Source organism: Poecilia mexicana, unplaced genomic scaffold (assembly GCF_051168715.1).
Source record: "Poecilia mexicana isolate PSO_F unplaced genomic scaffold, ASM5116871v1 scaffold_10, whole genome shotgun sequence".
Lineage (NCBI taxonomy): Eukaryota > Metazoa > Chordata > Actinopteri > Cyprinodontiformes > Poeciliidae > Poecilia > Poecilia mexicana.
The window spans coordinates 19,650,974-19,678,393 of NW_028263379.1; the positions used below are offsets into that span (position 1 = coordinate 19,650,974).

At 40.4% G+C, this 27,420-nt stretch overlaps 8 protein-coding genes across 9 annotated transcripts in view; all 8 read right to left on the minus strand.

Moving 5' to 3' along the window:
- The window catches only part of LOC106924627 (protocadherin gamma-C5-like), a 128,120-nt gene that overhangs the window by 68,589 nt on the left and 32,111 nt on the right, over positions 1 to 27,420 (minus strand). The window lies entirely within an intron of this gene.
- Positions 8 to 2,946, minus strand: LOC148157050 (protocadherin beta-16-like). The gene has a single exon (XM_088009554.1). It carries the CDS (start codon positions 2,542 to 2,544, stop codon positions 112 to 114), a length of 2,433 nt encoding a protein of 810 aa, XP_087865680.1. The 5' UTR covers positions 2,545 to 2,946; the 3' UTR covers positions 8 to 111.
- Positions 3,095 to 5,856, minus strand: LOC148157051 (protocadherin gamma-A7-like). The gene is made up of 2 exons (XM_088009595.1): positions 5,163 to 5,856; positions 3,095 to 3,878 (listed from the first exon to the last, which is right to left on the minus strand). The coding sequence occupies exons 1-2, from the start codon at positions 5,525 to 5,527 to the stop codon at positions 3,095 to 3,097; spliced, it is 1,149 nt and encodes a 382-aa protein (XP_087865721.1). The 5' UTR covers positions 5,528 to 5,856.
- On the minus strand, positions 6,009 to 11,956 carry LOC106924635 (uncharacterized). Its single transcript, XM_088009598.1, has 2 exons — positions 9,263 to 11,956; positions 6,009 to 8,560 (listed from the first exon to the last, which is right to left on the minus strand). The coding sequence occupies exons 1-2, from the start codon at positions 11,658 to 11,660 to the stop codon at positions 6,078 to 6,080; spliced, it is 4,881 nt and encodes a 1,626-aa protein (XP_087865724.1). The 5' UTR covers positions 11,661 to 11,956; the 3' UTR covers positions 6,009 to 6,077.
- Positions 12,322 to 14,754, minus strand: LOC106924637 (protocadherin gamma-A7-like). The gene is made up of 2 exons (XM_088009555.1): positions 14,422 to 14,754; positions 12,322 to 13,140 (listed from the first exon to the last, which is right to left on the minus strand). Exons 1-2 carry the CDS (start codon positions 14,736 to 14,738, stop codon positions 12,333 to 12,335), a joined length of 1,125 nt encoding a protein of 374 aa, XP_087865681.1. The 5' UTR covers positions 14,739 to 14,754; the 3' UTR covers positions 12,322 to 12,332.
- Positions 15,405 to 18,129, minus strand: LOC106924649 (protocadherin gamma-A2-like). The gene has a single exon (XM_014998462.2). It carries the CDS (start codon positions 17,827 to 17,829, stop codon positions 15,406 to 15,408), a length of 2,424 nt encoding a protein of 807 aa, XP_014853948.2. The 5' UTR covers positions 17,830 to 18,129; the 3' UTR covers position 15,405.
- On the minus strand, positions 18,393 to 22,119 carry LOC148157052 (protocadherin gamma-A7-like). The gene is made up of 2 exons (XM_088009558.1): positions 21,757 to 22,119; positions 18,393 to 20,469 (listed from the first exon to the last, which is right to left on the minus strand). Exons 1-2 carry the CDS (start codon positions 22,083 to 22,085, stop codon positions 19,686 to 19,688), a joined length of 1,113 nt encoding a protein of 370 aa, XP_087865684.1. The 5' UTR covers positions 22,086 to 22,119; the 3' UTR covers positions 18,393 to 19,685.
- Positions 23,354 to 26,648, minus strand: LOC148157053 (protocadherin gamma-A7-like). Its single transcript, XM_088009556.1, has 2 exons — positions 25,432 to 26,648; positions 23,354 to 24,144 (listed from the first exon to the last, which is right to left on the minus strand). The coding sequence occupies exons 1-2, from the start codon at positions 25,774 to 25,776 to the stop codon at positions 23,362 to 23,364; spliced, it is 1,128 nt and encodes a 375-aa protein (XP_087865682.1). The 5' UTR covers positions 25,777 to 26,648; the 3' UTR covers positions 23,354 to 23,361.

Below are 27,420 nucleotides of genomic sequence, written 5' to 3' on the forward strand. Positions count from 1 at the left end.
AAATAGTTGGTGCAAAAGGTTTTGAAATGATAAAAATTCTGTTTTTAAAGATAAATGAAACTGGGAGAAAAATTTCTAAGAACATGTATATTTAAAAAGATTATTTTTAGGTCACTGAATGCTAACCTCAAGAGGAGAGTCGGGTTCATCCAGGATGCTCTTCTCACTTTGCATCCGCTGCATTGTCCCTGTAGAACTGGAATCCATTATCAACATGTTCTGACTACCAGCTATTCCGAACTTATTGTCACTCTTTCTGGAGTCAGTCGTCCTGCACACCTCATAATTGTACACGTGTGGCAGAGTTCCTGTTCCCAAAGTGTCTGAGTAACGAGGTGGATAATATGGAATCACAGGGAGGCTGGAGTGATACAGGATGCGAGACTGTCTCCATCTGTAGATCTTCACTGATATAATAACCACTAAACACGTGATGAAGAGGAAGGAAACCACAGCCAGAGCCAACACTAAGTAAAAAGTCAGGTTGTCATTGTATTCCTTATCGTGTGGAAAGTCAGTGAACTCCGACAACACTTCAGGGAAGCTGTCCGCCACCGCCACGTTAACAATGACTGTAGCTGAACGAGAGGGCTGCCCGTTGTCCTCCACTATGACAGTCAGTCTTTGTTTCACAGCATCTTTATCAGTCACCTGACGGATAGTTCTTATTTCTCCATTCTGTAAGCCCACTTCAAACAGCGCTCTGTCTGTGGCTTTCTGGAGTTTATAGGAGAGCCAGGCATTCTGTCCAGAGTCCACATCCACAGCCACCACTTTAGTCACCAGGTAGCCCACATCTGCTGAACGAGGTACCATTTCAGCCACCATGGAGCCACCAGTCTGGACTGGGTACAGAACCTGAGGAGGGTTATCATTCTGATCCTGAATCAGGATTTTCACAGTCACGTTGCTGCTGAGTGGAGGAGAGCCTCCGTCCTGCGCTTTCACGCAGAATTGGAAGTCTTTGATCTGCTCGTAGTCAAAAGATCGAACTGCATGAATGACTCCACTATCAGCACTGACGGACACATAAGAAGAGACTGGAACTCCGTTAACAGAAGAGTCCTTTAGTATGTAAGAAACACGAGCATTCTGGTTCCAGTCAGCGTCTGTAGATTTTATTGTAAATACAGACACACCTGGTGTGTTGTTTTCTATAATGTAGGCCTCATAAGAACTTCTCTCAAAGACAGGTGCGTTGTCATTCACATCAGAAATCTGTAAGGTGAGAGTGACGCTGCTGGAGAGGGAGGGTACTCCTTCATCAGAACAAGTCACTGTGATATTATACTCGGAGACGCTCTCTCTGTCTAACTCAGTGTCCGTCACTAAACTATACAGATTACTAGATGTTGACATAATCGTAAATGGAGTATGTTTATTTATCGCACATCGGACTTTGCCCTTGTCTTCAGAATCAGGATCACTAACGCTCATTACAGCTACCACTGTGTTTGATTTTGAATCTTCTCCTATTGAAACAGATGACGAAATAATTTTGATAATTGGACTGTTGTCATTAATATCACCTACATCAATAATTACCTTACAAGAGTCAGAAAGACCTCCCCTGTCCACCGCCTCTACATCGATTTCATATTTTTTGGTTTTCTCATAATTTATAGGCCCATTTAAAATTATCTCACCATCTTCAGTAATGTGGAATATTTCTAAAATAGATCTCGCGCTATTTCCTATTACGTAGCTTACTTCTCCATTCGAGCCTTTGTCTGCATCAGAGGCACTGACTTTAGTGATTAGTGTTCCTTTGACTGAGTTCTCCTGGACTGTAGCTTTGTAAATGGGTTGCGTGAAAACGGGAGCATTATCGTTGACGTCTAACACTGTAATATGAATCTGCATAGTGCCAGACCGCTGCGGCTCTCCGCCATCTACTGCTGTTAGCAACAATGAAATAAATTCCTCTTTTTCCCTGTCGAGAGGTTGCTGTAAAATCATTTCAGCTCTTTTTCCGCCGTCAGACTGACTGTGCACTTTAAGAATAAAATTATCACTTGGCTTCAGGGAATAGCTTTGTAGACCATTTAACCCGATGTCTGGGTCTATTGCTTTCTCTAGCATGAATTTGGAGCCCACGACTGCAGATTCACTAATTTCAAACCTTCTCTCTTCCTTTTCAAATGCAGGAGCATTGTCATTTATATCAGTGATTTCTACGGTTACGGAAAATATTTCTATCGGGTTCTCTAACGCAATCTGCAAATGCAAAGCACAAGGCGTTGTCTGAGCACAGAGAGATTCGCGGTCTATTTTTTCTCTGATCGTAAGGAGCCCCCTGTCCTTGTTAAGCTGAATGTACTCTGCATTGTCTCCCATATGGATGCGAGCTTTACCCGCGTTCAATCGTTTAATATCCAGCCCTAAATCCTGAGCTATGTTACCAACTAACGATCCTTTGCTCAGTTCCTCAGGAATGGAATAGCTGACCTGACCGAGCACCAAATGTAAAGCGACGGCAGAAAAGACCAACAGTACTTGCCGTGTCATTGTTATATCGGGAGCATCAGTCCTGCAAAAATACATCCGCTTATGTTAGTCAGATTTTTTGAAGAAGAATATTGCTGAAAGGTGATGTATTTGTAGCCAAGAAGAAGAAAAAGATGGTCCAGAAATTGATATATTCCGTGAGTATTATTTGTTTCGACGTGCTCCACTGAAAAGCCCGTTCTTACTGAGAAAAAACATGGAGCTTTCCTTCTCTATGAACGCTATTTAAATACCATTACGTTGATCAACAGCGGCCCAGAGAGTTCACATCACGGAACTGCATTTTAGGAATAAATAATGATAATAAAAAACTTTGTAACTTCCAATATGTTTGATGAGGAACATAAGCACTAAAACAGTTGGAATTGCCTTCTTACACAAAAATTTACATAAATAAAATTATGAATTTTAAATACTCAAGAAAATGAAAGAAATAGAACATTCAAAGCTTATTTATCATGTTAAAAAGAGAGAGGTTTAAAGAAATATATTAAATAAATTTGTTGCTAACCATGGTGCTGAAATCACACTGACTAGTTATAATTAAAACAGTGATTGATATATGACATGTTTAAATATAAGATGCCTAGCGCATTCTAACCTGCAGAGGAGAGTCGGGTTCATCCAGGATGCTCTTCTCACTTTGCATCCGCTGCATCGTCCCTGAAGAACTGGTGTCCATTATCAACATGTTCTGACTACCAGTTTTGCCAACCTTAATGTCACTCTTTCTGGAGTCAGTTGTCCTGCACAAATCGTAATTGTAAACGTGTGGCAGAGTTCCTGTTCCCAAAGTGTCGGAGTAACGAGGTGGATAATATGGAATCACAGGGAGGCTGGAGTGATACAGGATGCGAGACTGTCTCCACCTGTAGATCTTCACTGATATAATAACCACTAAACACGTGATGAAGAGGAAGGAAACCACAGCCAGAGCCAACACTAAGTAAAAAGTCAGGTTGTCATTGTATTCCTTATCGTGTGGAAAGTCAGTGAACTCCGACAACACTTCAGGGAAGCTGTCCGCCACCGCCACGTTAACAATGACTGTAGCTGAACGAGAGGGCTGCCCGTTGTCCTCCACTATGACAGTCAGTCTTTGTTTCACAGCATCTTTATCAGTCACCTGACGGATAGTTCTTATTTCTCCATTCTGTAAGCCCACTTCAAACAGCGCTCTGTCTGCGGCTTTCTGGAGTTTATAGGAGAGCCAGGCATTCTGTCCAGAGTCCACATCCACAGCCACCACTTTAGTCACCAGGTAGCCCACATCTGCTGAACGAGGCACCATTTCAGCCACCATGGAGCCTCCAGTCTGGACTGGGTACAGAACCTGAGGTGGATTATCGTTCTGGTCCTGGATCAGGATTTTCACAGTCACGTTACTGCTGAGTGGAGGAGAGCCTCCATCCTGCGCTTTCAGGCAGAACTGGAAATCTTTGATCTGCTCGTAGTCAAAAGATCGCACTGCATGGATGACTCCACTATCAGCACTGACAGATACATATGAGGAGACTGGCACTCCATTAACAGAGGATTCCTCTAGTAAGTAAGAAACACGGGCATTTTGGTTCCAGTCAGCATCTCTGGCTTTAACTGTGAATACAGACACACCTGGTGTGTTGTTTTCTATAATGTAGGCCTCATAAGAACTTCTCTCAAAGACAGGTGCGTTATCATTCACATCAGAAATCTGTAAGGTGAGAGTGACGCTGCTGGAGAGGGAGGGTACTCCTTCATCAGAACAAGTCACTGTGATATTATACTCGGAGGCGCTCTCTCTGTCTAACTCAGTGTCCGTCACTAAACTATACAGATTACTAGATGTTGACATAATCGTAAATGGAGTATGTTTATTTATTGCACATCGGACTTTACCATTTTCTTCAGAATCAGGATCACTAACGCTCATTATAGCTACCACTGTGTTTGACTTCAAATCTTCTCCTATTGAAACAGATGACGAAATTATGTTGATAATTGGACTGTTATCATTAATATCACCTACATCAATAATTACCTTACAAGAGTCAGAAAGACCTCCCCGGTCCACCGCCTCTACATCGATTTCATATTTTTTGGTTTTCTCATAATTTATAGGCCCATTTAAAATTATCTCACCATCTTCAGTAATGTGGAATATTTCTAAAATAGATCTCGCGCTATTTCCTATTACGTAGCTTACTTCTCCATTCGAGCCTTTGTCTGCATCAGAGGCACTGACTTTAGTGATTAGTGTTCCTTTGACTGAGTTCTCCTGGACTGTAGCTTTGTAAATGGGTTGTGTGAAAACGGGAGAATTATCGTTTGCGTCTAACACTGTAATATGAATCTGCATAGTGCCAGACCGCTGCGGCTCTCCGCCATCTACTGCTGTTAGCAACAATGAAATAAATTCCTCTTTTTCCCTGTCGAGAGGTTGCTGTAAAATCATTTCAGCTCTTTTTCCGCCGTCGGACTGACTGTGCACTTTAAGAATAAAATTATCACTTGGCTTCAGGGAATAGCTTTGTAGACCATTTAACCCGATGTCTGGGTCTATTGCTTTCTCTAGCATGAATTTGGAGCCAACGACTGCAGATTCGCTAATTTCAAATCTTCTCTCTTCCTTTTCAAATGCAGGAGCATTGTCATTTATATCAGTGATTTCTACGGTTACGGAAAATATTTCCATCGGGTTCTCTAACGCAATCTGCAAATGCAAAGCACAAGGCGTTGTCTGAGCACAGAGAGATTCGCGGTCTATTTTTTCTCTGATCGTAAGGAGCCCCCTGTCCTTGTTAAGCTGAATGTACTCTGCATTGTCTCCCATATGGATGCGAGCTTTACCCGCGTTCAACCGTTTAATATCCAGCCCTAAATCCTGAGCTATGTTACCAACCAACGATCCTTTGCTCAGTTCCTCAGGAATGGAATAGCTGACCTGACCGAGCACCAAATGCAAAGCGACGGCAGAAAAGACCAACAGTACTTGCCGTGTCATTGTTATATCGGGAGCATCAGTCCTGCAAAAATACATCCGCTTATGTCAGTCAGATTTTTTGAAGAAGAATATTGCTGAAAGGTGATGTATTTGTAGCCAAGAAGAAGAAAAAGATGGTCCAGAAATTGATATATTCCGTGAGTATTATTTGTTTCGACGTGCTCCACTGAAAAGCCCGTTCTTACTGAGAAAAAACATGGAGCTTTCCTTCTCTATGAACGCTATTTAAATAGCATTACGTTGTTCAACAGCGGCCCAGAGAGTTCACATCACGGAACTGCATTTCAGGAATAAATAATGATAATAAAAAACTTTGTAACTTCCAATATGTTTGATGAGGCAGCACTAAAAAGGTTGGAATTGCCTTCTTACACAAAAATTAACATAAATAAAATTATCAATTTTAAATACTCCAGAAAATGAATGAAATAGAACATTCAAAGCTTATTTATCATGTTAAGAAAGAGAGAGGTTTAAAGAAATATATTAAATAAATATGTTGCTAACCATGGTGCTGAAATCACATTTACTAGTTACAACTAAAACAGTGATTGATATAGAAGACGTATGTTTAAATATAAGATGCCTAGCTCATTCTAACCTGCAGAGGAGAGTCGGGTTCATCCAGGATGCTCTTCTCACTTTGCATCCGCTGCATCGTCCCTGTAGAACTGGGGTCCATTATCAACATGTTCTGACTACCAGTTCTGCCAACCTTAATGTCACTCTTTCTGGAGTCAGTCGTCCTGCACACCTCGTAATTGTACACGTGTGGCAGAGTTCCTGTTCCCAAAGTGTCTGAGTAACGAGGTGGATAATATGGAATCACAGGGAGGCTGGAGTGATACAGGATGCGAGACTGTCTCCATCTGTAGATCTTCACTGATATAATAACCACTAAACACGTGATGAAGAGGAAGGAAACCACAGCCAGAGCCAACACTAAGTAAAAAGTCAGGTTGTCATTGTATTCCTTATCGTGTGGAAAGTCAGTGAACTCCGACAACACTTCAGGGAAGCTGTCCGCCACCGCCACGTTAACAATGACTGTAGCTGAACGAGAGGGCTGCCCGTTGTCCTCCACTATGACAGTCAGTCTTTGTTTCACTGCATCTTTATCAGTCACCTGACGGATAGTTCTTATTTCTCCATTCTGTAAGCCCACTTCAAACAGCGCTCTGTCTGTGGCTTTCTGGAGTTTATAGGAGAGCCAGGCATTCTGTCCAGAGTCCACATCCACAGCCACCACTTTAGTCACCAGGTAGCCCACATCTGCTGAACGAGGCACCATTTCAGCCACCGTGGAGCCACCAGACTGGACTGGGTACAGAACCTGAGGTGGGTTATCATTCTGGTCCTGAATCAGGATTTTAACAGTCACGTTGTTGCTCAGCGGAGGAGAGCCTCCATCCTGCGCTTTAACGCAGAACTGGAAATCTTTGATCTGCTCGTAGTCAAAAGATCGAACTGCATGGATGACTCCACTATCAGCACTGACGGAAACATAGGAGGAGACTGGCACTCCGTTAACAGATGAGTCCTCCAGTATGTAAGAAACACGGGCATTTTGATTCCAGTCTGCGTCTTTGGCTTTTACTGTAAATACAGAGACACCTGGTGTGTTGTTTTCGATAATGTATGCCTCATATGAGCTCCTTTCAAAGACAGGTGCGTTATCGTTTACATCAGAAATCTGCAATGTTAGAGTGACGCTGCTGGAGAGGGAGGGTACTCCTTCATCAGAGCATGTCACTATGATATTATAACCAGAATGCCTTTCTCGGTCTAATTCACCGTCTGTCACTAAACTGTAGATATTACTTGATGTAAATTTAATATTAAAAGGCACGTTTTCATTTATAACGCAGTTAACCTTACCATTATTTTCAGAGTCTGGGTCATCAACACTTATTAAAGCTATGACTGTGTTCAGTGCTGAACTTTCAGGTACTGAGGCCGAAGTGGATATCATATTTATAGTTGGGCTATTGTCATTCACATCACTTACATCAATTATTATTTTACTCGAATCAGAGAGTCCACCTTGATCGATCGCTTCTATGTCGAGGTTAAATATTTTTTCTTTTTCGTAGTCGATTGGTCCGTCCAGTATGACTTCACCTTTACGAGTAATGCGAAACAATTTTGAAACCGGATCCATGCTATTTCCTACAACATACGTCACGTTTCCATTTTGTCCACTGTCTGCATCAGAGGCAGTCACCTTAATAACGAGCTTTCCCTTTTCTGAGTTTTCAGTGATGGTTGCTTTGTAGATAGCTTGACTAAAAACTGGTGCGTTGTCGTTTGCATCTAGAACTGTAATGTGAATCTGCATCGTCCCTGTCATTTGCGGTTCTCCTCCATCCTCCGCTGTCAGAATTAAAGATATGTGCTCTTGTTTCTCACGATCTAGAGGCTTCTGTAAAATCATCTCCACCTTTTTGCTTCCGTCAGACTGAGGATGAGATTTAAGAATAAAATTATCAATAGGCTTAAGCGTGTATCTCTGGAGACCATTTATTCCAATATCAGGGTCAACGGCTTTCTCTAGCATAAACTTTGAGCCGACAGCTGCCGACTCGCTTATTTCAAAAATCCTCTCCTCTTTTTGGAAAACTGGAGCATTATCATTAATGTCAGTAATTTCAACTGTTACAGGGAATAACTCCAGCGGATTTTCCAAAGTGATTTGAAAATGCAAAGCGCAGGGTGTCGTCTGTCTGCAGAGGGCTTCGCGGTCTATTTTTTCTTTAATGAGGAGAACTCCCCTTTCTTTGTTCAGCTCGATGAACTCAGCACTGTCTCGCGTGTAAAGGCGAGCTTTTCCTGACTTGAGACGTTTCAGATCTAAACCTAAATCCTGTACAATGGTTCCGACCAACGAGCCTTTTGCCATTTCCTCGGGAATTGAGTAGCTAACATGACCGATCACATAGTCGAAGCAGAGGACGGAGATCACCAGTACTTGCCGTATCATTGTTCTTTTTGTCTCCACTGTCGCGGGAGAGCTGCCGAAATCTGCTCGTTTAAAATGTAAATCCAGTAAGACACAAAAAGTATTAAAAACTATTTAACATGATTCAAGCCGTGGTAAGGCAATTCCACTTTAAAATGTCCACAGAAAAAATATAAACCCCAGCGTGTGCGATGTGTTTCTGACTGCTCCACAGTAATATGGTAAGAACTATGTCTTGGTGAATGTGTTATGAAAGCTACTCTAAACCTCTACACATTGGGCAACAGCGGCCCGATGAGTACAAATGGTGAAAGTACAGAGAAGACCGTAATAGTGCGACAAAAATCCACACATACGGTTAAGAGAAACACTGAGAAAAAAATATTACAATAATTTAAACTTGAACCAGTTTAAATCTAATATTTAAAATATGGAGGCATAAAATTGATCATAAAGCAAAAAACAAACAAAAAATTAATTAAGAAGAAATGAGGTATAGGAAAAAGCAGGAAGAAAGACAAGCGCATAAAGTGGGCATTTCCAAAGCCACAGTCAATTTGCCACTGTCCGGGGTGCTGAAATACACTCAGTTATTCGACTGAGCAAAGCCTGACACACTTCAAATGAAAAAAAAGTCAAAAGCACTTAATAAATATGCTCAGCAAAAACAAAATTTTGATTACTATGAAAATTGGAGACATAACATGAAATCAAAATTACACATAAAAACCACGGGTACGTTTTTATTTAATTTATTTATATGTCACACGAAAAAGTGATGACCACAATCAATAAATTGAATAAACATCAGGATGGTAGTCTAACCTCAATAGGAGAGTCAGGTTCATCCAGGAAGTTCTTCTCATTCTGTATCCGTTGTATTGTCCCTGTAGAACTTGGATCCATTATCAACATGTTCTGACTACCAGCTCTTCCTAACTTACTTTCACTCTTTCTGGAGTCAGTCGTCCTGCACACCTCGTAATTGTAAATGTGTGGCAGAGTTCCTGTTCCCAAAGTGTCTGAGTAACGAGGTGGATAATATGGAATCACAGGGAGGCTGGAGTGATACAGGATGCGAGACTGTCTCCATCTGTAGATCTTCACTGATATAATAACCACTAAACACGTGATGAAGAGGAAGGAAACCACAGCCAGAGCCAACACTAAGTAAAAAGTCAGGTTGTCATTGTATTCCTTATCGTGTGGAAAGTCAGTGAACTCCGACAACACTTCAGGGAAGCTGTCCGCCACCGCCACGTTAACAATGACTGTAGCTGAACGAGAGGGCTGCCCGTTGTCCTCCACTATGACAGTCAGTCTTTGTTTCACAGCATCTTTATCAGTCACCTGACGGATAGTTCTTATTTCTCCATTCTGTAAGCCCACTTCAAACAGCGCTCTGTCTGTGGCTTTCTGGAGTTTATAGGAGAGCCAGGCATTCTGTCCAGAGTCCACATCCACAGCCACCACTTTAGTCACCAGGTAGCCCACATCTGCTGAACGAGGCACCATTTCAGCCACCATGGAGCCACCAGTCTGGACTGGATACAGAACCTGAGGAGGGTTATCGTTCTGGTCCTGAATCAGGATTTTCACAGTCACGTTGCTGCTGAGAGGAGGAGAGCCTCCATCCTGCGCTTTAATGCAGAACTGGAAATCTTTGATCTGCTCGTAGTCAAAAGATCGAACTGCATGGATGACTCCACTATCAGCACTGACAGATACATATGAGGAGACTGGCACTCCATTGACAGAGGAGTCCATCAGAATGTAAGAAACACGGGCATTCTGGTTCCAGTCAGCGTCTGTAGCTTTTACTGTGAATATAGAGACACCTGGTGTGTTGTTTTCTATAATATATGCGTCATATGAGCTCCTCTCAAAAACAGGCGAGTTGTCATTCACATCAGAAATTTGCAAAGTGAGAGTGACGCTGCTGGAGAGGGAGGGTACTCCTTCATCAGAGCAGGTCACTGTGATATTAAATTGAGGTGCTTCTTCTCTATCTAAAGCTACGCCTGTTTCTAAACTATAAAATCCGTTTTTTGCGTCCTTTACTATCAAAGGAATTTCATCATTGATTTTACACTTCACCTCGCCATTTCTTTCGGAATCAGGATCGTTTACGCTGAGCATGGCAATCACAGTATTCTCAGGCGCGTTTTCTAAAACAGATGGCGATTTTGAGAGTATTTTTAACTGGGGACTGTTGTCATTAATGTCAATCACATCAATTACAATCTTACTGGAATCAGAAAGCCCTCCGTTATCTGTAGCCTCCACGTCTATTTGTAAGAGCTTCGCCTTTTCATAATCTATTTCTCCTGTCAAAATAACCTCCCCGGATTTTCTATCGATTTGAAAGAGCTCGGATAATCGTTGCTTGCTTTTTGTAATCGTGTATGAAACCTGCCCGTTTAACCCTTCATCTTTATCTGAAGCTCTAACAGCAATAACACTTGTCCCACGCGGAGAATTCTCCACTAATGTCGTCTTGTACACGGATTTAGTGAAAACTGGTGCATTGTCGTTTACGTCTAACACATTAACAGTTATCTGCATTGTACCTGACATCCGCGGCTCTCCGCCGTCCACAGCAGTCAGTAACAAAGATATTTCTCTCTCTTTCTCTCGATCTAGAGGCTTCTGTAAAATCATTTCTACCTTTTTACTCCCATCCAGTTGATTCTCTAGTTTAAGAGCAAAATTTGTTGTTGGTTCAAGCAAATAGCTTTGAAGACCGTTCACGCCAATGTCAGCATCCGAAGCTTTTTCCAAGACAAATTTTGACCCAATAAAGGCCGACTCGCTGATTTCAAAACGTTTCTTCGTTGACGCAAAGCTGGGCACATTATCGTTAATGTCGGTAATCTCTACAGTTATTCGAAATAACTCCATCGGATTTTCCAAGATCATCTGTAAATGTAGAGCACAGGGAGTCATGTCTCCGCACAGCGACTCTCTGTCTATTCTCTCTTTGATAAGAAGGACACCCCTTTCCCTGCTTAGCTCGATGTATTCTCCACTGTCCCCCGAATAAAGATGAGCATTGCCCGACTTCAGTCTTTTCAATTCTAAACCTAATTCCTGAGCAATGTTACAGACTAACGAGCCTTTCGCCATTTCCTCGGCAATAGAAAAGCTGACCTGCCCTGAAACCACGTCTCCGCAGAAAACGCAGAAGAATAGCAGCACTTCTCGTCTCATTGCGTAACGGGGATATTCCGATTCGAAATCCAGTAGAAAATAGGTGGAAAACGTCAAAACTGCATTAAATATCCGTTCAAAAAAGATGAGGCGGTTTAAGCTTGAGGAGGAATAGATCCGTTCAACGAACTGCAGGCGTTGAGGGTTGTTTTATTGTCTGAGAGATCCCATGTAAAGGGGAGGAATATTTACAAGTCCTATCTAAGACTGCCACATACTGGCCAATAGCGGCGATTCTGTTAAATGGTTTGAAAAAGAAAAAATACGCAAAACAAGCACAATAACTAATATGGCTCAAAAAGTATTTAAATAAATAAATAAATAAATAAATAAATAAATAAATAAATAAATAAAAATGATAATATTAATAATAATTATTATTTTATTACTACTATTGTTCTTATATTGATATTATTTCATTGTAAATGATACATCTCTTTTCGTATAACAAGCAGTGTCATCTGCTTTTTATATTATATTATATAATTTACAGTCATTATTATTTATTTATTATCAATATCAATTTTTACTGATTCAACCAATGCAAAAATTGTATTATTGATGTGATACATGTATATTTCCCTAATTTTTTTTTCCATTAATCGTGAGCAAAAAAAGAAAACATCATATCCAGAAGAATAATATGATGAGTATTAAAAAAATGAGTATTCATTATCGATATTGATGTCTAACCTGTAGTGGAGATTCGGGTTCATCCAGGATGCTCGTCTCACTGTGGATCCGTTGCATCGTCCCTGTTGAACTTGGGTCCATTATCAACAGGTTCTGTTTAGCAGCATTGCCAAACTTATTGTCGCTTTTTCTGGAGTCAGTCGTTCTGCACACCTCGTAATTATATACATGTGGCAAAGTCCCAGTTCCCAAACTGTCTGAGTAACGAGGTGGATAATATGGAATCACAGGGAGGCTGGAGTGATACATGATGCGAGACTGTCTCCATCTGTAGATCTTCACTGATATAATAACCACTAAACACGTGATGAAGAGGAAGGAAACCACAGCCAGAGCCAACACTAAGTAAAAAGTCAGGTTATCATTGTATTCCTTATCGTGTGGAAAGTCAGTGAACTCCGACAACACTTCAGGGAAGCTGTCCGCCACCGCCACGTTAACAATGACTGTAGCTGAACGAGAGGGCTGCCCATTGTCCTCCACTATGACAGTCAGTCTTTGTTTCACAGCATCTTTATCAGTCACCTGACGGATAGTTCTTATTTCTCCATTCTGTAAGCCCACTTCAAACAGCGCTCTGTCTGTGGCTTTCTGGAGTTTATAGGAGAGCCAGGCATTCTGTCCAGAGTCCACATCCACAGCCACCACTTTAGTCACCAGGTAGCCCACATCTGCTGAACGAGGAACCATTTCAGCCACCGTGGAGCCACCAGTCTGGACTGGATACAGAACCTGAGGGGGGTTATCATTCTGGTCCTGGATCAGGATTTTTACGGTCACGTTGCTGCTGAGAGGAGGAGAGCCTCCATCCTGCGCTTTGACACAGAACTGGAAATCTTTGATCTGCTCGTAGTCAAAAGAGCGAACTGCATGGATGACTCCACTATCAGCACTAACAGATATATAGGAAGAGACTGGTACTCCGTTAACAGAGGATTTCTCCAAGATATAAGAAACACGAGCATTCTGGTTCCAGTCAGCATCTGTGGCTTTTACTGTGAATACAGAGACACCTGGTGTGTTGTTTTCAACAATATATGTCTCATACAAGCTTCTCTCAAAGACAGGCGCGTTGTCATTCACGTCAGAGATCTGTAAGGTGAGAGTGACGCTGCTGGAGAGGGATGGCACTCCTTCATCAGAGCAGGTCACTGTAATGTTATACGTGTTAGAAACTTCTCTATCTAAAGCTACTTCTGTAACTAATCTATAAAACCCATTTAAAGTCGTCTCTATTTTAAAGGGAACGTTATCCTGTATATAACACCCAACTTTTCCGCTACTCTCTGAGTCTGGATCACTTACACTTAACATTGCAATTACTGTATTTTTTGGTGCGTCCTCCAAAAGGTTATCCGACTTTGAGGCAATATTTATTTGGGGGAAATTGTCATTTTCATCGATTACATCTACTATTACTTTTGTGGAATCCGACAAACCACCACTATCAACCACCTCAATATCCATTTGATAAATGGCTGACTTTTCATAATCTATTTCCCCAGTTAGAGTAATTTCACCAGTTTTAGGGTTAATATTAAACATCTTGGTCAAATGATGTTTACTTGGAGATATGAGATACGACAATTCCTGATTTGGACCAATATCTTTATCGGACGCTTTTACAGTGGTCACACTGACTCCCTTTGGAGAATTTTCTGATATTTTAGCTCTGTACAATGGTTTGTCAAATACTGGAGCATTGTCATTCACATCTAGAACAGTGACGAATATCTGCATTGTCCCCGACATCTGCGGGTCTCCTCCATCTGTAGCTGTTAGCAGCAGCGTCATGGATTCTTGCTTTTCTCTGTCTAGCGGCGTCTGTAAAACCATCTCAACCTTTTTGCTTCCATCTGCTTGATTTTGTAGCTTTAAAACGAAGTTATCAGTCGGATAAAGTGTATATTCTTGCAGTCCATTCGTCCCAATGTCAGAATCCATTGCTTTCTCTAATATAAATTTCGAGCCTATTGCTGCAGACTCGCTTATTTCAAAGCGCTTTTCCGCACGCGTGAAACTAGGTGAGTTGTCATTTATGTCGGAAATCTCGACTGTGACACGAAACAATTCCATGGGATTTTCTAGAATAAGCTGAAAATGCAAAGCACAAGGCGTCGTCTCCCCGCACAAAGCCTCTCTGTCTATCTGCTCTTGAACAACAAGGACTCCCCTCTCTTTATTGAGGCGAATATATTCCATACTACCCCCTGTAAATACACGAGCATTACCTGATTTCAGTCTTTTTAAATCCAAACCCAAATCATGAGCTATGTTTCCTAACACCGAGCCTTTGGGCATTTCCTCGGGAATGATGTAACTGACCTGTCCAAGCGCGTAGCTCAGACAGAGCATGGAAAGAAAAGAAAGTACTTGCCGTTTCATTGTTCTGTCCAACCCGGATCCTTTCTAAAAACACATACAAGAAACACCGATCTGTCTAAAAACGTCCGTGCTGAGAAAGCATAATGGTCGTTCCACTCTGCAAATTAAACATAAAATGCGTATTCACAAGCAAAAATCTCTCCTTCCCAACAAACATGAACTGCTCCTGTGTCGTCTATTAAAACGCTAGGAAATGAACGCGTAAAGCAACACAAGGAGAGGAGGAGAGGGAGAGACAGACAGTATAAAAATACAACCTTTCAAACAGCGACCCTTAGAGTTGAAAGAATTAATTGCAGAAATTAGAGGCAGACAAGTTTCTTTTTCAGAGTTCGACTAAACAAAATGATATTCAAAATCAGCTTGACTGAATCATTTTTAAAATTTTAATATTTGTTTTACATTTTGTTGCAGAGACACCCCACACTACAAACTATGTCAATATAAGAAGTATATAAGAAGTATCAGTTGTATATTGATGTATTAAAAAAAAGTTACGCAATGAAGCATCTTTCCTCTGTCCAGGGTACTGAACAAAAAAAAAAAAAAGGAAAAAAAAAGTTACATTTTGAAAAGGAGAATTGCCTAACAAAATATTGCGGACGAGCTTTGATTGGTCCACAATCAGAGCTGGAGATGATGAAATACATTATGAATAACAAACAACTTAAAAGTTTCTAACCTCTAGAGGAGAGTCGGGTTCATCCAGGATGCTCTTCTCATTCTGTATCCGCTGCATCGTCCCTGTTGAACTGGGATCCATTATCAACATATTTTGACTACCTGCTTTGCCAAATTTACAGTCACTCTTTCTGGAGTCAGTCGTCCTGCACACCTCGTAATTGTACACGTGTGGCAGAGTTCCTGTTCCCAAAGTGTCTGAGTAACGAGGTGGATAATATGGAATCACAGGGAGGCTGGAGTGATACAGGATGCGAGACTGTCTCCATCTGTAGATCTTCACTGATATAATAACCACTAAACACGTGATGAAGAGGAAGGAAACCACAGCCAGAGCCAACACTAAGTAAAAAGTCAGGTTGTCATTGTATTCCTTATCGTGTGGAAAGTCAGTGAACTCCGACAAGACTTCAGGGAAGCTGTCCGCCACCGCCACGTTAACAATGACTGTAGCTGAACGAGAGGGCTGCCCGTTGTCCTCCACTATGACAGTCAGTCTTTGTTTCACAGCATCTTTATCAGTCACCTGACGGATAGTTCTTATTTCTCCATTCTGTAAGCCTACTTCAAACAGCGCTCTGTCTGTGGCTTTCTGGAGTTTATAGGAGAGCCAGGCATTCTGTCCAGAGTCCACATCCACAGCCACCACTTTAGTCACCAGGTAGCCCACATCTGCTGAACGAGGCACCATTTCAGCCACCATGGAGCCTCCAGTCTGGACTGGGTACAGAACCTGAGGAGGGTTATCGTTCTGGTCCTGGATCAGGATTTTCACAGTAACGTTGCTGCTGAGAGGAGGAGAGCCTCCATCCTGCGCTTTGATGCAGAACTGGAAATCTTTGATCTGCTCGTAGTCAAAAGAGCGAACTGCATGGATGACTCCACTATCAGCACTAACAGAAATATAGGAGGAGACTGGCACTCCGTTAACAGAGGAGTCCTCCAAGATATAAGAAACACGAGCATTCTGGTTCCAGTCAGCATCTGTAGCTTTTACTGTAAATACAGAGACACCTGGTGTGTTATTTTCTACAATGTAGGCCTCGTAAGAGCTTCTTTCAAAGACAGGCGTGTTATCATTCACATCAGAGATCTGTAAGGTGAGAGTGACGCTGCTGGAGAGGGAGGGTACTCCTTCATCAGAGCATGTCACTGTAATTACGTACTCTGAGTGGTTTTCTCTGTCTAATTCGCTGTCTGTCACCAAACTATAGAAATTATTTGCCAATGATTTCAAATTGAACGGCATATTCTCATCAATGTAGCACTTTACATTTCCGTTTTGTTCCGAGTCTTTGTCTTCGATGTTTATCATTGTGACAACTGTATTTAGTTTCGCGTCCTCGGATATAATGGTGGACTTCGACATTATATGTATTTCTGGTACATTATCATTTTTGTCTTGTATGTCAATAATAATTTTGCAAGAATCCGTGAGTCCTCCTTCATCAGTTGCAAGTAAATCTATTTCATAACTTCTCGACTTTTCAAAATCTGTATTTCCAATTAAAGTTACTTCGCCGTTTTCCTGGTTCACTTTAAACGTTGTCCTCACGTCATCTAATGTGTTTCTAATTGAATATCTTATTTTACTATTAGAACCCTCGTCTGCATCTGAAGCTGTAACTGTAATAACAATTGTTCCCTGAGGTGAATTTTCAATAACGCTAGCCTTATATATCTGTTGTGTGAAAACCGGAGCATTATCATTAGCGTCTAGCACTGTAATAACAACCAGCATCGTTCCTGACATCTGTGGCTCTCCTCCATCTACAGCTGTTAGCACCAGATTTATCTTTTCCTGTTTTTCTCTGTCTAACGGCTTCTGCAACACCATCTCCAAGTTTTTATTGCCATCAGGATTATTGTGAAGCTTTAAAGCAAAATTCTGTGTTGGCTTTAAAGTGTAGCTTTTGAGGTCATTAATTCCAACGTCAAGATCCACAGCTCTCTCTAGAGCAAATTTAGCTCCAGTAACAGCCGATTCACTTATCCTAAAATCAATTTCATTTTTTTCAAATGTCGGCGGATTATCATTAATATCTGTTATCTGGACGGTGACACTATAGAATTCCATCGGATTTTCCAAAATAATCTGAAATTGCAGAGCGCACGGCGTCGTCTTTTTACAGAGCGCCTCTCTGTCAATTTTTTCTTTCACAAGGAGGACCCCCGTTTCTCTGTTGAGCTCGAAGTACTCGTCGCTGTCTCGAGTAAAAATCCGTGCTTTACCTGAAGTCAGACGTTTAATTTCCAGACCTAAATCATGAGCTAAGTTCCCAATCAAAGATCCTTTGGCCATTTCCTCCGGTACAGTGTAGGACACCTGCCCGAGCACAAAGCCGAGGGAGAGGACGAATATGAACAGCGTTACTTGCCTCGTCATTGTTCTATCCGAGTCATATTCCATTGACAAATCCTGATGATTATACTCTTGGCGATGAAGTTGATCTAAATTCAGCTCATGAGGATCGTTTCAAAACCAGCAACATTCACGCAGCAGCGATGATCCGAAAAAGGTCTCAAAAACTCTAAAAGGCTTTAGCGATCCTTTCACGTCGTGTTCTTGCTTTATTATGTCGACCGTGCGGAGGAGACGCTGCCACAAACCCACTGTTTGTTAGACACTATGGTCAACAGCGGCCCTATGAGTTCAAATGGAAAAACTACACAGATATAAAATGGAGGTACGTCTGGCCAAGATGAAGCAATACTGCTGCTACTACTACGACTACGACTAATAATAATAATAATAATAATAATAATAATAATAATAATAATAATAATAATAATAAAATATAAATAATAATAATAGCATCGTTCTGATGCTATTATCAGCATTATTTAATAATAATAATAATAATAATAATAATAATAATAATAATAATAATAATAATAATAATAAATTTATTATTATTATTATTATTATTATGACGATCAGTGTTTTCTGTGTAGTTATTTTTTAGGTTTTTCTGTTCTGGTTAAGTCCTGTGTCGGCGTCAGCTCCAAGTAACAGTCTTAACTCTACAGTTGCTACCGGTGTTAAGCGCTAGCTTGGTTCTCTGCCGTGCTGCCTGTTTACTGGACTGTCGAGCTGTTCATTAAAATTCTTCATTATCATCTTCATCCTGGGTTCTGTCTGCGTTTCTCCCTCACTGCCAAACCATACAAATCATGACAATTATTATTATTATTATTTTATTATTTTATTATTATTATTATTATTATTATTATTATTATTATTATTATTATTATTATTATTACAACAACAAAGCCTTAAAATAATCCAAACATGTGCATTTCCATTCGCAGAATGCTTTAAGTCTTTAATACACTAATGTTCTTCAACAAAAGAGCATGTTTTATAAAGAAAAAAAATAACTAAAAAGTAAATGTATATTAAAGGATTTGATCACTCAAAAATGATAGTAAACAAGTGTATGTCGTTTAATGAGGCATGTAATTAAGCCCCAATCCCCGAGAGGTGACGTACTGCAACTTTTACATGCTTATCTACATCAACATACCAGAATGCAATAATTAGGTCTTAAACAAGACTGAAAAATTGTCTGCCTTCTTCCGTAGTAGCTGATCCATATAATTCATGTGTGTTGAATTGGGGACACATCAAAATGTTGCAGGACAGAAACATTCGAGGATGGTTTCGCTGTCCATTGTGCTGAAATGGCCGAGTCCACAATACTAATAGATAATGCAGTCAAGCACGACCATGTATAGCCTGGAGCAAACTAAAACAAAAGTTCAACATTGAGAGGAAGAATTGGAACTTTTCAGGACTAATGAAACATATTTAAACAAACTAAAGATATAACATGGCAACTATTTCCTTAAAGGTTATGGGTTAAAAATATTAGTCAAGAAATATTTTTATCTGGATTTATGTGTTACAAAAAAAAAAAATCATTCTTTTGTCAAAAACCCCACAGCTTTACAAGTGAAAAACAAAACTATGAAGTAAAATGGTAAGCAGCCTTAAAGGATGACGTGTTTTATCAGATCTATAGGATCCAAGAGCGCTTCACACTAAATTCAGTCACTGGAACCAAAAAATGTTCATCAAAAAAAGAAAACTGGCTATTTTAAATTTTAATATTTCGACTGTAAAAAACAAAACAAAACAAAACAAAACAAAAAAAAAACAGGTGCAATGAATGAAGCTAAGAAGTTTTCTGGTTCTCTTACAAATACACACAATGTCTATGTTAAAATTAAAACAAGGTCAAACAGAATAGTAAGTAGTAAGAGTTAGAGCCTTCTAACCTCTAAAGGAGAGTCGGGTTCATCCAGGATGCTCTTCGCGTTTTGTATCCGCTGCATCGTCCCTGTAGAACTGGGGTCCATTAGCAACACATTCTGGCTACCAGCTCTTCCAAAGTCACTATCGCTCTTTCTGGAGTCAGTCGTCCTGCACACCTCGTAATTGTACACGTGTGGCAGAGTTCCTGTTCCCAAAGTGTCTGAGTAACGAGGTGGATAATATGGAATCACAGGGAGGCTGGAGTGATACAGGATGCGAGACTGTCTCCACCTGTAGATCTTCACTGATATAATAACCACTAAACACGTGATGAAGAGGAAGGAAACCACAGCCAGAGCCAACACTAAGTAAAAAGTCAGGTTGTCATTGTATTCCTTATCGTGTGGAAAGTCAGTGAACTCCGACAAGACTTCAGGGAAGCTGTCCGCCACCGCCACGTTAACAATGACTGTAGCTGAGCGAGAGGGCTGCCCGTTGTCCTCCACTATGACAGTCAGTCTTTGTTTCACAGCATCTTTATCAGTCACCTGTCGGATAGTTCTTATTTCTCCATTCTGTAAGCCCACTTCAAACAGCGCTCTGTCTGTGGCTTTCTGGAGTTTATAGGAGAGCCAGGCATTCTGTCCAGAGTCCACATCCACAGCCACCACTTTAGTCACCAGGTAGCCCACATCTGCTGAACGAGGCACCATTTCAGCCACCGTGGAGCCACCAGTCTGGACTGGGTACAGAACCTGAGGTGGATTATCATTCTGGTCCTGGATCAGGATTTTCACAGTCACATTACTGCTGAGTGGAGGAGAGCCTCCATCCTGCGCTTTCACGCAGAATTGAAAATCTTTGATCTGCTCGTAGTCAAAAGAGCGAACTGCATGAATGACTCCACTATCAGCACTGACGGACACATATGAGGAGACTGGCACTCCGTTAATAGAGGAGTCCTCCAGGATGTAAGAAACACGAGCATTTTGGTTCCAGTCAGCATCTGTAGCTTTCACTGTGTATATAGAGACACCTGGTTTGTTGTTTTCTACAATGTAGGCCTCATATGAGCTCCTCTCAAAGACAGGTGCGTTATCATTCACATCAGAGATCTGTAAGGTGAGAGTGACGCTGCTGGAGAGGGATGGCACTCCTTCATCAAAACATGTTAATGTGATGTTAAACCCCGCTGCTGTTTCTCTGTCTAATTCGCTGTCTGTCACTAAACTATAGAAATCATTCGCTGACGATTTTAAACTGAAAGGCGTATCATCATTTACGAAGCATTTTACTTTTCCATTTTGCCCTGAGTCTTTGTCCTCGATGCTTATCACTGTTACTACTGTATTTAGTTTCGCGTCCTCTGAAATAAGCGTAGACTTTGACATGATTTTAATTTGTGGGTTGTTATCATTTGTGTCTTGTATATCGACAAATAATTTGCAAGAATCTGTGAGACCACCTTCATCACTAGCAAGTAAATGTATCTGATAACTTCTTGACTCTTCAAAATCCGTATTTCCAATTAAAATCACTTCACCGCTTTCTTGGTTTACTTCAAATATATTTTTAACATCATCGAAGGTGTTTGTAATTGTATATGTTATCTTACTGTTAGAGCCTTCGTCTGCGTCTGAAGCTTTAACTGTTGCAACAACTGTTCCCTTTGCTGAATTTTCAGTGACAGTAGCTTTGTATATCTGTTGTGTGAAAACCGGAGCATTATCATTAGCGTCTAGCACTGTAATAACAATCTGCATCGTTCCTGACATCTGCAACACTCCTCCGTCAACAGCTGTCAACACGAGATTTATATTTTCCTGTTTTTCTCTGTCTAATGGCTTCTGTAAAACCATCTCTACATTTTTATTCCCATCGGGGTTGTTGTGTAGTTTTAACTCAAAATTCTCTGTTGGTTTTAGAGTGTAGCTTTTGAGGTCATTAATTCCGACATCAAGATCGACAGCTCTTTCCAAAACAAATTTAGCTCCCATCACAGCCGATTCACTAATTTTGAATTTCTTCTCTCGTTTTTCAAAAGATGGCGCATTGTCGTTAATATCTGTGATCTGAATCGTAACGCTATAAAATTCAATTGGGTTTTCTAAAATAATCTGAAAATGTAAAGAACAAGGCGTCGTCTTTTTGCAAAGGCTTTCTCTGTCGATTCTCTCCTTCACAAGGATGGCTCCCGTTTCTCTGTTGAGCTCTACGTACTCGTCGCTGTCTCGGGTGAAAATTCGCGCTTTGCCTGATGTCAGGCGTTTGATTTGCAAACCTAAATCGTGAGCTATGTTTCCTATTAAAGATCCTTTGGCCATTTCCTCCGGAATAGTGTAAGAAACTTGCCCGAACACAAAGCCGAGGGAGAGGAGAAAGATAGTCACCGTTACCTGCCTCATCATTGTTCTATCCGTGTATTGTTCCACAGAAAAACACTTTGGTTAAAATCGAGTATTTTTTTTGTCTCAGTTCCAATCGCAGTTAATCTTTCAAACCAAGTATAATCCACACAAATGCACCAAGGTCGTCAGGCTGATATTTCTTTCCCTATTTTTTTTTTTAAAGAAAATATCTGCTGCGGTCCTTTCCCGTCGTGCTCCTTCTTCATTATGTGAACGATAGAAAGGAGGTCCTGCTAGAAGTCTACTGTTCAATACACACTATGGTCAACAGCGGCCCTGTGAGTTCAAAATGAAAAACTGCAGATTTAACTGAGACATACGTAAAAAAAATGAAATAGGTAAAAAAAAAAATAATAATAATAATCATATAATGTTTTAACAAAAAATATGCACAATCGAGGGTCTTTTGAAATGTTATTGCTGTAATCCGACAAATGTTTTTAAAGTTTTTTTTTTAAATAGCATAACAAATAATCTCTCAACTCTGTTAGTTTGAATGAAGGATCAAGTGTATGATCGTATCTGATCGTCAATCTGGTTTCTTAACTCCATGGGACAGCATCATCAAAAGTTTAAAATGAATGCTGTTGAAAACGGCGCTGTCCTTTGTCCTGAAATTGAGAAAATTGCCTTCATACCCACAGTACCTATTCGCTTATCTCGGGCTGATTGTATTCAGATGCATTTAGTTTGAAAAAAAAAAAAAAACAGAAGTCTTTTTATCAACATAAAGCAGGACAAACGTTTGGCAGAACATGCCGGCGCTATTCACGTTGACAGAAAAGCCTATGTCTTACTAAAAATGTCCTACCCTATGCTTTTCCCAACTATTGATAAAAAAGTAAAATAAAATATACGTGTTCCACAAAAACTAACAAAATAAAAACTTGCTGTTGACTAACATGGAAGTAATAATGAATAAAAGACGTAAGAGAAAAAACGAAAACGAGGACATTTGCATTTGACTTAAAAAAACATACGTAGGAATGTGCGATAATACAAAGTAAGAACAAATAATGCTTCATTTTTACTCCTCTTAAACTAATTGTTAAATAAAACTTTTTTGTTTTGATACCAAAGAAGAAGAATTCATTTATAGAGGTAAACGATTTCGTTTAATCTATAAATGTTAATGTGTGCGTCAATGTGTGAAAGACTGCGTGTAGTGTAAAGAGTTTTGGGGTTTCTCTGGACTAGATAAAGTGCTACACAAGTACAGGGCATTTACAATTTAAATATGTGGAAGGGATATAAAGCATAAGAAGGACTAAATAAATCAAAGTATTCTAACCTCTAGAGGAGAGTCAGGTTCATCCAGGATGTTCTTCTCATTCTGTATCCTCTGCATCGTCCCTGTGGAACTGGGATCCATTATCAACATGTTCTGACTACCAGCTCCTCCGAACTTACAGTCACTCTTTCTGGAGTCAGTCGTCCTGCACACCTCGTAATTGTAAACGTGTGGCAGAGTTCCTGTTCCCAAAGTGTCTGAGTAACGAGGTGGATAATATGGAATCACAGGGAGGCTGGAGTGATACAGGATGCGAGACTGTCTCCATCTGTAGATCTTCACTGATATAATAACCACTAAACACGTGATGAAGAGGAAGGAAACCACAGCCAGAGCCAAGACTAAGTAAAAAGTCAGGTTGTCATTGTATTCCTTATCGTGTGGAAAATCAGTGAACTCCGACAAGACTTCAGGGAAGCTGTCCGCCACCGCAACGTTAACAATGACTGTAGCTGAACGAGAGGGCTGCCCGTTGTCCTCCACTATGACAGTCAGTCTTTGTTTCACAGCATCTTTATCAGTCACCTGTCGGATAGTTCTTATTTCTCCATTCTGTAAGCCCACTTCAAACAGCGCTCTGTCTGTGGCTTTCTGGAGTTTATAGGAGAGCCAGGCATTCTGTCCAGAGTCCACATCCACAGCCACCACTTTAGTCACCAGGTAGCCCACATCTGCTGAGCGAGGCACCATTTCAGCCACCATGGAGCCACCAGTCTGGACTGGGTACAGAACCTGAGGTGGATTATCGTTCTGATCCTGGATCAGGATTTTGACAGTCACGTTGCTACTCAGCGGAGGAGAGCCTCCATCCTGCGCTTTAACGATAAACTGGAAATCTTTGATCTGCTCGTAGTCAAGAGAGCGAACTGCATGGATGACTCCGCTATCAGCACTGACAGATACATATGAGGAGACTGGCACTCCGTTAATTGAGGAGTCCTCCAGTATGTAAGAAACACGGGCGTTTTGATTCCAATCAGCGTCTGTGGCTGTCACTGTAAATATAGACACACCTGGTGTGTTGTTTTCTATAATGTATGCCTCATATGAGCTCCTCTCAAAGACAGGTGTGTTGTCATTTACATCAGAGATCTCCAATGTTAGAGTGACGCTGCTGGAGAGGGAGGGTACTCCTTTATCAGAGCAGGTCAGTGTGATATTATAATTAGAGGCTATCTCTCTGTCTAATTCACTGTCTGTCACTAAACTATAAAATTTCTTTGAAGTTGCTTTTATCAAAAACGGCATGTTTTCCTCAATGCTACACTCAACATTTCCGTTTTCTCCAGCGTCAGTATCTTGAACATTAATTATCGTAACCACCGTACCTGGTTTGGAATTTTCTGTTACCGATTTTGTTTTAGACATAACATTTATAGAAGGTTTGTTATCGTTTGTATCGGTAACTTCAACAATAATCTTGCATGAATCTGTCAGGCCCCCGTCATCACCGGCTTGTACGTGTATTTCATAGCGCGGTGTCTTTTCGTAATCTAAGTTTCCAATTAAAGATACAACGCCGCTTTCTTCCCCTACTTGAAATAAATTTGGCACGTCATCTAAGGTGTTTGTTATCGAATACGCCACTTTTCCATTTGAACCTTCATCTGCATCTACTGCACGAACTGTACTCAAAATAGTACCTATCGGAGCAGTTTCCATAACAGTAACTTTATAGGTTTCTTGTGTAAAAACTGGAGCATTGTCATTGGCATCTAACACAACAATTTCCACCCGCATTGTTCCTGACAGCTGAGGCTCTCCGCCATCACTGGCAGTAAGAGTTAATGCGATGTGATCCTGCGCCTCTCTATCGAGTTGCTTTTGCAAAACCATCTCCACCTTTTTGCTGCCATCTTGTTGGCTGTTGAGCTTCAAAACAAAATTGTCCGTTGGTTTAAGGGAATAACTCTGCAGCCCATTCACACCCACATCTAGATCCATCGCTCTCTCTAATACAAATTTTGCTCCAATCACAGCCGACTCGCTGATTCTAAATTTCATCTCTTCCTTCTTAAAGGTGGGCACATTGTCGTTTATGTCATTAATTTCGACATTAACAGAATAAAATTCAATCGGGTCTTCGAGTGTAATTTGCAGATGTAAAGCACAAGGCGTTGTCTGTCCGCACAGCGTCTCTCTGTCGATTCTTTCTTTGACTACCAGGAGTCCTCTGTCTGTGTTTAGCTCGATGTATTCTGCTTTATCTTCTGTATATATTCTGGCTCTGCCGGACTTCAGTCTCTTCACGTCTAACCCTAAATCATGAGCTATGTTGCCAACAAGGGAACCTTTTGACATTTCCTCTGGAATAGAGTAAGTGGCCTGCCCTGCTACACAGCCGAGCGAAAAAATTACAACAAACAACCATACTTGCCATCTCATTGTTCTTTCCAACATGATATATCCTCGTTAAATCCTAAAAAAATAATGTCTCTTAATTCCAAAAACGTCAAGTTTCCCCGAATATAAGATAGTCCAGCAGAGGATGTTATATTTTGATATTTTCCGTTCCCAAATATATGCAGAAACTGCAGCGAGATGATCGCTGTCCCTTTTGTTGAACGGTTGTGGGCTATGTGAATAAATCTTTCTCTGTTTAGGGCATCAAAACGAGGGAAGACATCGCTGCATGAGCCAACAGCGGCGCTGAGAGTACAAAGTCGTGCACTGCAGAGAACCAGACTTTGCAGGAGCAGACCGGAAATGAAACTACAATTCAACTTTAAACTGTTAAGATGAAAATACTACACGGTACTTAATAATACCGGGCATCATATTAATAAAAGGGGATTTCATAAAATCCAACTTTTGAAAAGGGTAAACTCATATTACAGCATATAATTTTCTTGTAACTCTAAATTATATATATTCTTAACTATTCATTCTCCGTTTACCATTTAACACTACATATAAGGGATTTAAGTACATTGAACACATTATAGTAAAATAATACCTCGCGCAAAATTCATTAGAAAGAAAAAGAGATCTTGAGGTAGTTGATACAGAAAAGTGTTTATCTTGCATATAAATTAGAAAAAGTGAAAAAGTACAATTATTTGGTTCATTCTGGGATTTTTTGAGATCGTATACAGACACGTCATGTATCAAAAATTACCCAATCTTTCCGCCACGGCAAGTTAATACAAGCTGTTTTTGCTGTTTGAAGTAACTAAGTTATTTAAGAATAAATAATCTAAAATAGGTGTGGACATAAACACCAAATTGATCATTTGGTAAATATATTATTTTTTTAAAGAACATCTGAATAAAAAAAAAATAATATATATATATATATATATATATGAGAAAAATATCTTGCTGATTGCCCTAAAGTCGAAAGGTGTTGACTACTTTTAGTACAACAGATCACATGGTTGCTTTTTCAGCCATAAAAAAATAGATTCCAAGTGGACACAACTGAAAATAAACAGAACAGAGTTTTTAAAACAATGACTTGTAGAAGCACACAGTAGCTTGATAAAAATGATGAAAACAATATTTTTTGTCAGGTTATAAATTTCTCAGAACTGTCTCCCTTTTGTTGATGCTTTTAATTTTAATAACATCTTTAGAGATTTATCAATGAGAAACTAAGACTAGTTATTGCTATGCCAATTTCTTTTTTTCTAAAAGAGGTCTGTGCAGTGGTACAGTGGTTAGCACTGAGACATTCTTGTCTCACAGCAAGAAGATTCTGTATTTAACTTCTGCCCCGGGGTCTGTCTGCACAGAGTTAATCTGTTCTTCTCCATGCATATGTGGAGATTCCCTGGGTTTATCCAGTGTGTTGGGGTGTACCATGTATGTCGCCTAATGATCACTGGACATAAGAAACCCCACAACTTTGCTAAAAAAAAAAAGGATGTACAGGAAATAGATGGATAAGAAGGACGGATTAATTTTTTGAAACAAAGGAAAGCTTGTCTCAAATGACCCAGGTAGAGCAGTAAGCTATACTTGAGTTAGAATACTTAAAAATAATCTTTAGTATAACGAGCTTAAAAGTTCAGGCTAAGTTGTGTTTGTATGAAAAGCCATATT

Excerpts from the sequence above, each read along its gene's own strand:
- LOC106924635 (XM_088009598.1), bottom strand. The coding sequence starts at position 11,660 with ATGAGACGAGAAGTGCTGCTATTCTTCTGCGTTTTCTGCGGAGACGTG. Across the intron at positions 8,561-9,262 it reads TATTGAGGTTAGACTACCAT|TTTTTAATACTTTTTGTGTC; the intron begins CCTGATGTTTAT and ends CATGTTAAATAG.
- LOC148157051 (XM_088009595.1), bottom strand. The coding sequence starts at position 5,527 with ATGTATTTTTGCAGGACTGATGCTCCCGATATAACAATGACACGGCAA. Across the intron at positions 3,879-5,162 it reads ATGGAAATATTTTCCGTAAC|AATCCTGATCCAGGACCAGA; the intron begins CGTAGAAATCAC and ends CGTGACTGTGAA.
- LOC148157053 (XM_088009556.1), bottom strand. The coding sequence starts at position 25,776 with ATGTTGGAAAGAACAATGAGATGGCAAGTATGGTTGTTTGTTGTAATT. Across the intron at positions 24,145-25,431 it reads TTGAATTTTATTCTGTTAAT|ATCCTGATCCAGGATCAGAA; the intron begins GTCGAAATTAAT and ends GTGACTGTCAAA.
- LOC106924649 (XM_014998462.2), bottom strand. The coding sequence starts at position 17,829 with ATGGAATATGACTCGGATAGAACAATGACGAGGCAAGTAACGCTGTTC.
- LOC148157050 (XM_088009554.1), bottom strand. The coding sequence starts at position 2,544 with ATGTATTTTTGCAGGACTGATGCTCCCGATATAACAATGACACGGCAA.
- LOC106924637 (XM_088009555.1), bottom strand. The coding sequence starts at position 14,738 with ATGAAACGGCAAGTACTTTCTTTTCTTTCCATGCTCTGTCTGAGCTAC. Across the intron at positions 13,141-14,421 it reads CTAGAAAATCCCATGGAATT|CAGCAACGTGACCGTAAAAA; the intron begins GTTTCGTGTCAC and ends TCCTCCTCTCAG.
- LOC148157052 (XM_088009558.1), bottom strand. The coding sequence starts at position 22,085 with ATGATGAGGCAGGTAACGGTGACTATCTTTCTCCTCTCCCTCGGCTTT. Across the intron at positions 20,470-21,756 it reads ATTGAATTTTATAGCGTTAC|AATCCTGATCCAGGACCAGA; the intron begins GATTCAGATCAC and ends TGTGACTGTGAA.